The 13,999-nt window shown below is 44.5% G+C and overlaps 1 protein-coding gene across 4 annotated transcripts; it reads left to right on the top strand.

Moving 5' to 3' along the window:
* Positions 1 to 95: 95 nt before the first annotated feature.
* On the top strand, positions 96 to 11,107 carry ino80db (INO80 complex subunit Db). Of its 4 annotated transcripts, none has more exons than XM_072683702.1 (10): positions 96 to 739; positions 2,074 to 2,320; positions 2,755 to 3,461; positions 3,564 to 3,666; positions 4,298 to 4,519; positions 4,697 to 4,806; positions 5,449 to 5,582; positions 6,943 to 7,175; positions 7,249 to 7,409; positions 8,500 to 11,107. In XM_072683702.1, the coding sequence occupies exons 2-10, from the start codon at positions 2,103 to 2,105 to the stop codon at positions 9,246 to 9,248; spliced, it is 2,637 nt and encodes an 878-aa protein (XP_072539803.1). In that variant the 5' UTR covers positions 96 to 739; positions 2,074 to 2,102; the 3' UTR covers positions 9,249 to 11,107. The 4 variants fall into 4 exon arrangements, with proteins under 4 accessions (XP_072539803.1, XP_072539806.1, XP_072539804.1 ...); XM_072683705.1 differs by having other exon boundaries at positions 7,252 to 7,409; XM_072683703.1 differs by having other exon boundaries at positions 96 to 415.
* The last annotated feature ends 2,892 nt before the right edge of the window (positions 11,108 to 13,999 follow it).

The raw sequence follows: 13,999 nt of genomic DNA on the forward strand, positions 1-13,999 counted from the left end.
TCGGAAAACATGTCGCTGGACCCAAGCGACCCGAACAGCACTGGCTGGAGAAGTCAAGTTCATGATGTCACTCCAAGCCTGAATGAGACGCGATGATGATGATGAGGCTGCCGGGGAAAGACTTGAGGGAGATCCCCCCTCAAAGTTAAACTCAGTGACAGGGGAGTAAAAAGCGAGCACAACTAACGTTAGCTGACTTCTTACACCATAACGGGGAACTGTTCATTCAGAAGTTTCCGTGTTTCTCTATTTAAGAAGCAGAAGCTTTAGACGAGACGAGCAGAGAAAGTTGAATTTCCAAAATGGTTGCAGAGGTTGTTGTTGTACTGTTGCCTGTTGTCATGTCCCCCCAGTGCCTGTAGTAGTGCTGTAAGAAGCCTCGGTCCGCTGACAAAACCAACACCCTCTTCCCGATGTATAACGGCTACTTTTATCGAAATAACAGACGCCGAAATGCCTGCAGCCTTCGCGCAAAATTATACGTGTGAGCGAAATTAGAGCAACCGCAGGGTGAACGCCGAAACGCGGAGCGGAATAACCCGGTTAGGTGTTGTAGCCGTCGACCGCAGGAAAACTGCTACTTATCTAGCGAGTGCTAACTGGCTAAGCTACGCTCGGAAGCCAAGCGGCTCGCCAAGCACCGGGACTCGGCGAGAGCGAGAGGCCGCATAGCGCGCGAGGCAGAGCGGGTTGCTCGCTACGCGACTCGGGAGGATTTCGAAGTTCTCGTAGGCCGACGGTAACGACGAATTTCAGTTTTTACAGAAAGCAAAACCAGCTTTCGTTCACTAAAACGTATAGTTAAATTCGGAATATCTATGTATTTTCGGCAACACAAAAAAGAAGTATAAAATCATCCTTTACGCCAATTCAAGCGAGTGGGGTTTTAACACCTACGGCCACAAAACGATAGCTAGGGTTTTAAACCACGGCTCTCATAAACACACATTTCTGAAGCGATAAATAACCCTTTCCGAAAGGGCAAGTCATTTTTTTTAGGTTTGCCACGGCAAAAGAAGCTTGTCGGTAATTAGTTAATATGGCTAATATGTTTATAGCTGGCTAATTATTGTATGTGAAGAGCTTCACGTAGCTAGACTGTTCACGCTCTGGCTGTTTTCCGTCTCTATACTCGGTTAAATGGTCAAAGTATGCGGGACTGCGCTACCAGCCGTCTGGTCTAATCCAAGCCTCATAAGTAACTGATAACGCTACCAAGTGCAAGATAGAATAGGAGGCGGGAAGGCTGTCCACCGTCCCCTTGCGTTTTCAAGCTTGCTTTGCATGTCTAACGTATCGTGCTCTGCCCGTCCGGGTCCACTGTAACGCTTTGCCTGCTCAGGTTCTGCTCAAGGCAGCTGCCCATGCCCAGAGCGACCTTTAAAAGCAATTGCCTAAAACAGGAGTGCTCTAGCCCTTTACCTGGCAGCATAACTTAACAGCCTTTTCTTTTTGAGATATCCCAGATGTTTAGATGTTTGCTTCTTGCTTTAAACTTTATCTGTTTATCTTAACTTCACCAGAATAGTGATGATAACCTGAGGATTGCAGATTATATGTCTGTATGTAGGTACATTTAACAAGTAACCGTGTGTCAGCACAGGTCCGTTCTGTCAATATTTGGAGCTCTTTGCCAGTTATTAGATGCATAGAATGATGTATGAGGATCATCATACGCACACACACAGGCTGTTGTTGTGCTTGATTTAACCATAATTAATCTGCACTCCACTTCCAATGCAAGGGGACACTGAGCTCCAGCTCCTACACGCTTTCCTTTCGTCCGTGCACCTGTGTAATGCAGAGATAAAGTTTTTTTCATTGATACAGCACTTCACAGCTGTCACTTTCCTTGTTAGAGTTGCTACATGTGAATTGTGGATAAATGTAAGCAAATATTTGAACTTTAGGCCCTTTTAATAAGACAGGCTTTACCCAAGTCAACACTCACCAGTAGAAATTCTACACGTCTCAAATTCAAAACGTCAGAGATGTGATTTTTGTGTGTTTATGTTGTTGATTTTATTTTTATGTCTCTTTTAACCAAATAACCTCATTTCTTTTTATTCCCAGCTGATGTTCCGGAGAGTTCCAGCCCTGGGATGTATGAAGGCAAACACATCCATTACTCGGAGGTGGACCACAAGCCTCTGTGTTCATACAGCCCCAAGCTCTGCAAACAGCGCCGGCTCAACGGCTACGCCTTCTGCATCCGTCATGTTCTGGAGGACCGGACAGCCCCTTTTAGACAGTGCGAATATGTAGCCAAGTACAATAGCCAGCGCTGCACTACCCCCATTCCCAAGACTCAGGATCGCAAGTAAGTGTGTACTTTTTGTGTCTTGAAGTATGCACCAGGTGCTAGGTGTGTAACCACTTGCAAGTGCAGGTGGGGCATGTCGCACTAGGTCAGGGGTCTTCAAACCCTTGCTCCTGAAGAGCGACCATCCTGCAGGTTTTATTTATGGGGTGGTTTAGGGTTGAATTCAAGGTCTGCAGGATGGTAGCAGTCCAAAAGTTGGGTTGAAGACCACTGCACTAGGGCCTGTGGCAAGCAGTCCCCCTAATGTCTTTACTGAACCCCCTCCCGCTTATGAAGTTTTACACACTTAACTTAACAAGTGAACGATTGAACATGTTTTGGATCTTTTTGTGTCATCAATTGCGACTTGTAAGACCCTATTTAAGCCAGTACATTAATGAAAATGGTTATTCTTAAGTGTGGTCTACTAAAGCATAGTTCATTCTTTCTAGATATTGCAGCAGCCATCTGCAAGTCATGGGTGTCCTCCCTAAAAAGGAGAGGAAGAAGAAGCATGATACTCTTGACTCGTTGGCCATCAACATCACTGTGCCCTCCCTGGCTTTGAAGGGCCCCAATGGCCTTGACCACTTAACCCCATCCTCACCCTCCTCTCTTGCTTGTCTGCTCCCCTTGGACCCCTTTGTGTACTACAAGGGAGAGAAAGTAAGGAAAGAGGGCACTAACCTGGGGATGAAACCTCCAAGCCGCACAGCACCTAATCACAAACAGAAACATAAAGATCACAATATGGCCCAGACTGTTTCTCTACTACCCCCACCCCCAAGAGGTCCTGCACCTTCTTCTCAGCAGGCTGAGGGACTCACGCAAGTATCTGCAGCTCCCACCTGCCTTCCGACACCCACCCCACAACTTCCCAGAACCTCATCAGGGACATCATGCACGACGTCTCCTGCTCAGACTGGTGGCCAACCCTTAACAAGACCAACTAATCCCATGCCAGAGGTGTGCCAGGAGCCTGCCCTTAACAAGAGAAACCTTATTACAACTCAAGGCCTGCAGCCAAGCAGGAGTGACTTACACAGTCACTCAGTAGTGCCCTCAAATCCAGCACCACATCAGGTTCCTTGTTTGGTACAACTCAAGAGACTAATGGCGCAACGGAGGACAAGGCATGAGGATTTGAGCCCCCATTTTGGTATGTAACCAGTGATCCATATTTTCACTTAGTCACTGTTTACCACTTTGCAGTAGCATATTAGCAGTAGACATTAAGCGTCACTAACAGGTTGTGTTGCAGGACTGGACTGGTCTGAGGACAGTGGAGAGGAGGAAGATGACAAGGTTGAAAGGGTTGTTTCATATCAGATTCAGAGCCTTCAGGAGAAGCGGTCTGCAGAGAGGTATGTTCAATAAATAGCTATTTGTAGTTCATCACTGATTTGTATATATCAGTTGTCAAATATATCTGAAAAAAGTGTCATTCCCTAACAATAGATCACATGATTAATACACATCCACCAGTGGTTAGGGGTCCAAAGGTCTGTCCCAATTGAATTCTGATCAGTATAGTGATGGTAACAGGAGAACTTGTATATGTTGGCACAGCAACGCTTTTTCTCTTTCTGCTACTGAAAAACTGGCTAGGCACGCTGGCCAGAAGAGTGTAACTGGTGGGTATATGGCCCTCTGTCAACCAACATGACTTTTTAGAATGCTGGCCAATGTAGGCATCTGTTAACTTACACAACACATTTGGAGCTGTTTATCTCCTCCAGGCGTGTTAAGCTGTGTAGTGGTATGAGTTTCTCTGCTGCTCTGTTAATTGGTTATGCTTTTAAATGGCACAGGTTAGGTTGCTAGTAATATGTAATCAGATCTATATACAATCCTGTATACTTAATGCCCCATCCTTATCCCTACCATGCTTGATATTTGGAACATAAATAGATGTTGAAGAAATTTGCACCGTGCCACAAACCTCTAGCCCTGAGCAATGCTAATCTGCAGTGTTGTGTTTGTCCTGTCCCATAGTGCTGGAGGTGGTGGTGGCTCACGTAGGGAGCGACTGGCAGGTTTGTGCTCCTATCTGAGACAGAGACACAGGCTCCTGCGTAGGGAGGAGAGGGGTTTCCGAAGGGAGAAGAGGTCAGGACGTGCTTTCTGCAAAGTTCTGCTGCAGACAGCCTCACAGGACTCCGACCACGCCGCTCAACTCATTCAGGAACACCACACCACAATTTCAACAACCACCAGGTAAACAAACGCACTACAGATGGTCAGTTGTTCCATTATCCAAAGATGTGTTCACAGCATTATGGCTCAATTCTGATTTTTGGATTGGTGTCTTATTAGTGTCCTGAAAGGTGCTTTGCGTGCATTTTCATAAGTTAATTTGCTCACTTTTACACATTTGCGTGTTTTGATGCACAGTACTGCAGGGTCATATGTAGGAGGCTCAGACTCAGGACTGTGTGCAGCCCAGACGAACGGTGAAGCCTGCTCTAACCGCTCCCTGCCCTTCACCAGACACTGCTTCCAACGTATCCTCTCAATTCAGTCATACTTTAGAGTTGTTGAAATTCAGACAACTATATTTACACCGTTGTTCAAATGATTGCTTGTAGTAATATAAAACTAGTTTCAGATAATTGTATAAAATGAATAGTTTGACAGTCATGCAATTCAGAGCATTTTTGTCTTCTAATAATAGGTAGTACGACAAAGAAAGCTGTTGAAAAAGAACTTTTTAGATGTGTCCAGAATGATTAACATGTTGTAGTATGTTGTAACATTATTTAAAACTGACTAGGAAAGCTGAATAGCATTAAGTATGATGATATCCTGAAACTCCTTGAAAAACCTGCCTATTGTATCTCAACCCTGGTCCTGGAGTCACCCTGCCTTGTAAATGTTAGTGCTTTTCCTGTTCTCAGCACACCTGATTCAACTAATCAGCTCACAGGCCTGTTCAGGGAACGGGAACATTGAAGCAGGGAGTCCACTAAAATATGGAGTGCAGGGTGTATGCAGGACCAGGGTTGAGAAACCACTGGTATGACTAATGAAATGATTCCTATACCAGTTGATCCTAAATGTCCAAACAGTTGTGGTTATTATAGTGTTATTAAGGTTTTATGTTGATGTGCTTGATTGTTGTGTCCTTGACGGCCCTTGATCTGTAGATATCCTGCAGAACAGGTGCCAGCAGCTGTTCTCTAGCTGCACTGCGCGTTTTGCGGACGGTGCACAATGTTCCATTCCTGTCTTCGACATTACACACCAGACGCCACTGTGTGAGGAGCATGCTAAGAAAATGGTGCGTTCTGTTTTACATCTGTTAACTGTCTACATTTGGGGTTTGGTACTGAAGAAGGTGTTTTTTTGTTTTGTTTTGTTTTGACCATTTTTTTGTGCTATATAGAGCCATTTTAAAACGATTCAATAAAGAAACCTCTACAAAACATTTTTCACAAATATGAAAAGCCATTTAACCAGGCCGAATATAATTATTCAGACTGTTATTTTAGTTTTCATGGTTCTGGACAGAACCACTATTGTCATACTCATTCTTAAGGGTGTAGTAAAGAAGACATAAATCAGGAAGAATAGTAGGAATATGAGGTTTTTTTTTGCCTGCTTGCATTTAGCTCCCAAAATAGCTGATCTGATAGTTTTTCTCTTATATATTAGTATATTTTCTTAATTTCTTGTCTCATTACTACATTTGTTTCCAATCTGGTTTGTGCAGACAACAGAGATAAGGTGACGGAGCATCTCCTATCTTCATAAGAAATTTTAATTGTGCCTGTTTAACTTGGCTGGTTTAAAAAAAATAAATCCTGTAGTACAACTTTAATGTAAGTGTATATTGTCTGTATAATATATGGATATTATTGTGTATATACAGTCATATGAAAACAAATAACTTGTTATTTTTAACATATTTAAACATGTGGTCATTTGATCTACACTTGAACTACATTGAGAGCAATACAGGTTACATAACTTGGCAAAAAAAAAAAAAAAGAATCCCAATGAATTTTTTCTATGCATTCTGTTGATCAGAGGGTGCTTAAGGAGACCATCTGTCCAAAAACTGAAGCTGAAACATCACATAGATGAAAGAATTCTGCTTGAAGGAGTGGGAAAACCATCTCTTAGTCGATGTCAGAGACTGGTAGATTGCTGTAGGAAACCTCCTATAGCCGGATTTAAGCTCATTTCAGTCAAATGCTGCAAATAATACCAGCTATTAGGGATTGGGTGTTGTAATTTTTTGTCAAATGTTTTAGTTTTATTCCCTCATTCGCTCTCAATCAAATGACCACATGTTTAAGTATGTTTCAAACGACTAAGGTTTTTCAAGGGGTGTCCTAATATTTTCATATGACTGTTATGGTCTTTTTACTATTTAAAATTGTCTTCTTTTTTTTTTTGATCATTTTAAATTGGCCACATTGGCTGTCTGGCTTACTAGCTGCCCATATTTAGTAGCTCCCAACAGAATAGCAACAGCTCATGTTTGAATAAACAAGCATTACTCACAGCTGCCCTCTAAAGGTGTTAAAGCGCGTTGAGCTGTATGAAATTAGAACTTGTGTTTGTTTTATTTTTTTTTAGGTTTGATGATCCTTATGGTAGTAAATGTTGTTCACATATGTATTCTTTGCAAGCAGGATAACTTCCTACGCGGAGATGTCAGTCGCAGAACGTATCACCACCAGCAGCAGCTGCAGCAGCGTAGGCGGCTAAAGAAGACCAAACTTCCAGCACTCAGCAAAAAACAGAAAAAGAAAAGCAGGAAAGCAGTGGTACGCCGGCCCCAGAAGCCCATACCCCCTGCACTGCCCCAGGGCAACCTGGGACTGCCCTCCATCCTGTGCCTCCCAACACAGCCTGGGGACATCAGGTAAATTCCTGTCTGTGTCCATGTTTGTGTGTGGTGCCTGTGTCCATCTTGCTCATTTTTGCGCTTGTTTTAGCAGGAGTCCCTTAACCCCAGACCTGAGTGCAGATGAACTTCCTGATGACCTCACTAGTGACATCAGCGACATTCCTCATGACCTGGAGCTGAACCAGGAAGATTTCTCGGACGTGCTTCCCCGATTCCCTGACGACCTGCAAGACTTTGATCTGTTTGAAGGTAAAGTTGTTTGTTTAGAATAGAAAATGGAATTAATGGACTGATTCAGTATTTAATAAACTTTTAAATTGAGCTGTTTTTACTTACTGAAGATGTTGATCTAAAATCAAAAGGCTGTGATGCTCAGACTATCAAAATATTTTACTACACCACAGAAAGAAACATACCTAACAAACACAATCTGAGCATGTGCTATTTCAGGCTACATTTACATTTCAGGCTACATTTTTTTCTTGTTTCTGATGTTCAATCCAGCATTTTATACAGATTCTGGCCCGACACCAGTGCCTGTCAGTATTTAAATATCACTTGAAGGGCTACTGGTATATATAATATATGCACAAAAGTATTTGGACACCAGCTTATTCATTGTTTCTTCTGAAATCAAGGGTATTCAAAAGAGTTTATCCTGCTGTTGTTAGAGTAATTGTCCCTAACTGAGCAGGGAAGGCATTCTACTAGATTTTGAAGAACTGCTGCGATGATTTGATTGCTCAGGATGTTCCTGACCTCTCTAACGCTCTTATCACTGAATGCAACCAAATCTTCACAGCGGTTCTCCAAAATCTAGTAGATCACCACACGACCTCTTCCCCAACCCCCCAACTCATCAACTCGAAAAGCAATAGGTGCTAAAAGTAACTAAAGTAACTAAATGCATTCATTAGAACGGGTGTCCACAAACATTTGGACATATAGTGTAGTTGATTGGAATGATCATTCTGCTCTACTTTTTAATAATAGCTGTGGTAGGGCTAATCTCTTTATGTGTATCACTCTAATCATGAATAGTTATATAATAGTCTTGTGAGGGCTGAAGCTGGAGCTCTGAAGCTGTGCATAATGATCATTGATGCACAACAGAAATGCTCCTGATGACTTAATCACTCAGCTTGGTAATTTTTTTGAATGTTTTAATTTAATTGCTTCCTCACTGCTGTCCAGATTTCTTCACAGTTTTTGTTTTTCACACTTTTCCCAACACATTCCTACAGATTCTCAGTGTTATCTTAATCTGGTGATATATTCTTCATGACATCAACTGAACTTCTTCACTCCTAGTCATAATGGTGCATGTCTGTGTTCACAGGAAAGACCAGTGAACTGCTGCCCACCTCTGAGGAAGCTGAGGAGCTGGTACGAGTACTACAGGCCATGGGCTCCTACCCCGAGTCTCTTGCTTGTCTGAGCAGCATGGCTGAGCTAGGGCCGGTGGAGGGCTCCGACTGTCGTGGAATGGAGGGCGGTGTCGTGGACCTGCTCAGCGCCCGTCTGTCAGCTGAGACACTCTCCAATTTAGAACTGGACCCTAGCTTATTACATGCCACTGAGGACGCCTTTTCCCCATCTCCTCCTTCCCCCCATCCCCCACTCACCCCCCCTTCATCGGTAGGCCACCTGTCAGACAGCATAAATATGCAGGGACAGCCCTCCACTTTTCTGACCAAGACTGGTGATCCCAAAGTGGACCTTGGGCACCTGGCCCTCGGCCGGGACGAGGACATCTCCCACGGCTCCTGGGGCGTTCTCGCCCTGCCCCTCAGTGACTCAGCACAGTTTCACAGTCTCATTGCTTCAGATGGCCTGCTCATGTCCACAGCCCTCTCCACCCCCCCTACACCTATGCCTTCAGCCCCGTGTCAGCCCACCACACTCTCAGCCCTCCCAGAAAGCAGCCTAACCATCCCGGTCACCTCCACATCCTCATCCTCCTCTTCCTCACCCCTGTGCACCAGTCAGCTGAAGCACACCTGTCCCCCTCTGTTCAACCATTGTGGGATCCCTGCTGACCTGCAGCCTCACCATAGTGCTCCAGCGCCAACTATGGACCGGACCTGAATAACACGCGCACACTTGTGGACATCTGTCAGTATTCAGGGAGGGTTCGTCACGGGTTCTTCTGCTATGTTGCTTCTCCATCTCCCTTTTTCCTCTTTTTTGTCCTTTCCATCTCTGAGACACCCCCAGACAGGCCTGTATCGGGTGATGGCTAACAGAGTTACCACAGTAACAGCCCCCTACGGACACAGGCTTCAAAAAACATTTAATGAAAACCATGACAGTAGACTACACTCACAACATTAACTGGAGTGTGCATTTGTTATTTTATTTAACGACAGGGAAGCTCTAAGCTGGATGCTGCTGCTGTGTTCGCTTCCATGTTGGCATCTGTGTTAGGGACCATCTAAAAATTATCATAAGAGAAGATTTTGCTACTATTATTGTTGTTATTATTATTTGCGGTAGTTGTAGTAGTGGCTTCTCTGAAAGGGTGATGTTCCTGAATAGTAATGTTCCTGGAAGCATTAACAGATTGAGTGCTTACAAAGATGATAATGATGATAACCATAGCAACACTTTCCCAGTCATTTTAGACTGTCCAGTTGTGGTCAGAAAATGCAAAAAGGGCACCCTGCCTTCCCTCCCATGCAACCTGGTTTAACCGATTACTGTGGTCATTTTTCACTAAATCCGAATAAGATGATTCTTTTATCACTGGCGCTGGCATACCCCCCAGAGCAATAAAAAAAAAATCATCTTCATGACCATATTATAGTAATGTTAATTTTCTACAACAAACAGAAATAGATGGATTTTAGCCATGGAAGCGTACCACTTGTATTCTTATATGCATATTTAATATATTTATAGAGTAGTGATCTGCACACTAGTTTTATTGATGAGTGGGGGAAAAAAAAGTTTGGTTGCTGGTGGAAATGTGGTTACTCGTTTAGCAACAATACGGAATAGTTGTGTCATTGGCGATCGAGGCAGAGAGAAAGACGTCACGGGTGTTTCAGTTGTCCCCTCTCTTGTCCTGTAATGATTGAAATGATCGTTTTGGCAGGTGGTGTTTGTGCTTTTAGTAGCCGTACAGCAGTTGGGTTCTGCTTTTAGTGTAAGTGCCATGAAAGCTATGTAACACTTTTCATAATCAATGTAGTGCAAATCGATAAACATTTACACTCGCCGGTGTCATGTAAAGAAAAGCTATGCTTCAAAGTGTCACTGTCATCAATGTCACATACTGTATATGTAATGTAACACTGATGTCTGATGAGAATCCATTTGTTCCTTTTTTTTTTATCTATGGCATAAACTTTCGCCTTCAGGATTAAGTTACTTCAGACATTGCTTATAGTGCAGGAGGGTGTCCTGCAGCTCATGGAAGGCCCCTAAGCTAAAGTGGTGGCATGCTCAGGCATGCTCTTGAAGCTTTTTGAGAGGACAGTTTCGATGCCTTGTCCTCAAGCAGCACCATACCTTTCTCTGATTCACACATTTAGGTGAATATGCTTTAGTGAAAGACAGTGTTTTTGATGCCTAAAGCAGACAGTGAAACCTAGAAATGTATAGCAAAAAGACTCAAGTAGGCCTGCTAATGTATCAGGTGGCGCTTTCATCATACATGCATAATGGTTAGATATTCTGATGCAGAGAGAGAAGCTGGCATAGATTTCCTTTTTATACTTGTTATTCACTGAATGTACTGAACCAAGATTTGTTTATTATAACCTAAAGGATTTTATCAGTCCCTGCTTTGTGAAAGGTATTTCTATTGTATTGACGTTTACTTTTTTGTTACTAAAGTGTGTGGATGTGGGTATGTGGTAATACACAAGTGTATGAGAAGCAACCTTTTTTTTGTTTGTTTGTTTTATTTGAAATGCGTGAATTAAATCTGCTATGACCATGAATTTGTTGGTATTTGCTTTCTGAACAGGTTGTTAGGAAGTATTGACACAATGACATCAGGGACAAGTGGTTTTAAAATCTGTCAAGTTTCCAGAACAAAAACAATCAATGAGTCCTATTCCGGGAACTCTGTTTCACAGGCACAGATCAAAACTGTAGAGCAACAAGGCACAGTGTGATAGATGTGACGCTCCAGCTCCATAGCCGGGGCGGTGACCACACATTCGTGACTCAGTATCTAACCTTTCATGCTATTAACAGCGTGGGGGAACCCTTAGGGCCTTCTAGGCCCTCAGAGAAGGTCTAATGACTTTTGAGCATATCTGTATCTCTTTTAGAGTAAATGGTCCTAATTGTGCCTCACAATCTATAATACACTACTTCAGGAATCGCAAACTGAAGGTTCTGCCATGGCTCTCTCAGTCCACTAGTCTAAACATCTGTGGATGGATCTCAAGAGAGCCATGCATACAAGACCAAGACCAAGACCCAAGAGGGTTACAGGGAAGGAAGGATGGAAAAACTGGACAAAAATCTGTGAAACATGTGTCAACACCCTGGCTACAACAAGGAATTAGCATTATGCAGGTGGGCTTTTTTGCCATGTTTTGGAACTGTTCACAGGTAGACAGACTTGTACCAGGCTGACCATTTTTGCTACACTTTGGACACAGGTGTCCGTTGAGCTTAGGTCATTGTGGCTGGGGGATTCAAGTAGGCCTAAGTTGTAGGACTGTGGCAGTGTGCATCTGTGAGGGTGAGAGTGAGTTAAATGCCTCTCATTTACCAAGACTAATAAATAGCCTTGTGAAGTGAGAGCGCGGGACTTATTGGTCTACATGTAGACCAATAGTGGCGGTGAGAAGGTGGGTCTTAAGCAGTTTGACCTATGGTTGATATAGATGCAGGTACATGTAGACCAATAGTGGCGTTGAGAAGGTGGGACCTAAGCAGTTTTACCGCTAGTTGATGTAGATGCAGGTACATGTAGACCAATCGTGGTGGTGAGAAGATGGGTCTTAAGCAGTTTGACCAATGGTTGATGTAGATGCAGGTACATGTACACCAATCGTGGTGGTGAGAAGATGGGTCTTAAGCAGTTTGACCAATGGTTGATGTAGATGCAGGTACATGTAGACCAATCGTGGCGGTGAGAAGGTGTGTCTTAAGCAGTTTGACCAATGGTTGATGTAGATGCAGGTACATGTAGATCAAAAGTGGTGGTGAGAAGGTGGGACCTAAGCAGTTTGACCAATGGTTGATATAGATGCAGGTACATGTAGACCAATCGTGGCGGTGAGAAGGTGGGTCTTAAGCAGTTTGACCGCTAGTTGATGTAGATGCAGGTATGTGTAGACCAATCGTGGTGCTGAGAAGGTGGGTCTTCAACACACACAGTGAGTGGCGACTGTAAGAACAAACGCAGATGTGATCTGAAAAGTAAACAAGCGATATCACCCACCCGGGCTCTGAACAGCGGAGGGGGACCCACTGCAGTGGAGATTTGCACAGTGCAATGGTCAACTCCTTCAGGGGAGTTGATCAGGTCTACAGACAGCAGGGGGCGCCCTGGCTACACTGGAGTCACCGAGTTGTTCTGGGCGAGCGCTTCAGAAACTTTTTGGCGTGGATAATCAGAACGCGATACCAAAGCTACAGAGAGAAGGTGGTGCTGGTGGTGGTGAGGGGCGAGTCTGCGACAGCAGAGCCTCCTGTACAGCCTCGCCTCGCCTCGCCTCGCCTCGCCTCGCTCCCACACCACAGCTCAAAGCCACAACGTCCTCGCGTGGGCGTGATGATGGAGGGTCGCGTTCGTGTGAGCGGTGCTCTGGCTGTGTTTACACAGATGCCCCGCAGGAACTCGGATGATGTCGGTAATGATGCAAAGCTGTTTTTCCTCATTACCGCGGCGGCGGAGGTACGAGGGCCGCTCCTCGGGCGCGCTCACTGGCTCCGGCGTTACCTAGCAACGCGCGCTCGCACTGTAGCCTCGCGCGCCCGCGCTTGCGCTCACTCTCCCCCTTTTCCAACTCCTCGCGCGCGCCGCTGTTTCTATTTCGGTGTGGCTCTGCGGTCGCAGCCTGCTAAAACATTCATGGACACGGCCATTTCCCCGCGCTGAAACTAGTGCTTTTGTTCGCTTCCAGAGAGGAAAAGCGTGTTTTTACTCCCCCAGCACCCAGTCCGACCCAGCCCGACCCAGCCCGACCCAGCTCAGCTCAGCCCAGCCCGAACCGGCCTGCAGAGCGATCAGCCGCTGCTGCTGCTGCTGCTGCTGACAAACGACCCCTCAGATCTCCAGTGACGGACTGCTTAATGAGGGGGAGGCGCAGCTCCAGCCTCCTGATTGAGCTCCGTGCAATTGATGTGATAATAACCCCTGATATGACTGAAGCTACTGAAGACCCTTCCACCTTCCACATGACCACAGAGCCAGAGAGAGAGAGAGAGAGAGAGAGAGAGAGAGAGACATACACATTTACACACGTGTGTAATAAAGATAGAGAGAGAAATAGAGAAAAGGGGAGAAACAGAGAAAGAAAAAAAAAATACAATGCGAGAGAGGAAATAGATAAGAAAAATAAGAGGTAAGAACAATAAAGAAAATAGAATTAAAACATTAGTGTAAACAATAGAAAGAGAGACAGCTGAAGAGAGGGAGAGAGACAATTCGACATATAGTGAGACAAAGATAGCATGAGAGAGAGACAGCTTGAGAGAGAGAGCTTGAGAGAGAGAGAGAGCTTTCGAGAAAGTGAGAGACTGCTTGTGAGAGAGAGCGCTTTAGAAAGAGGGAGAGAAACAGCTTGAGAGAGATAGCTTTAGAGAAAGTGAGAAAGCAGATTGAGAGGGTGAGAAAGAGAGAGAGAGACAGCTCAAGAAGGAGACAGCTT

This window comes from Salminus brasiliensis, chromosome 7 (assembly GCF_030463535.1).
Source record: "Salminus brasiliensis chromosome 7, fSalBra1.hap2, whole genome shotgun sequence".
Taxonomy (NCBI): Eukaryota; Metazoa; Chordata; class Actinopteri; order Characiformes; family Bryconidae; genus Salminus; species Salminus brasiliensis.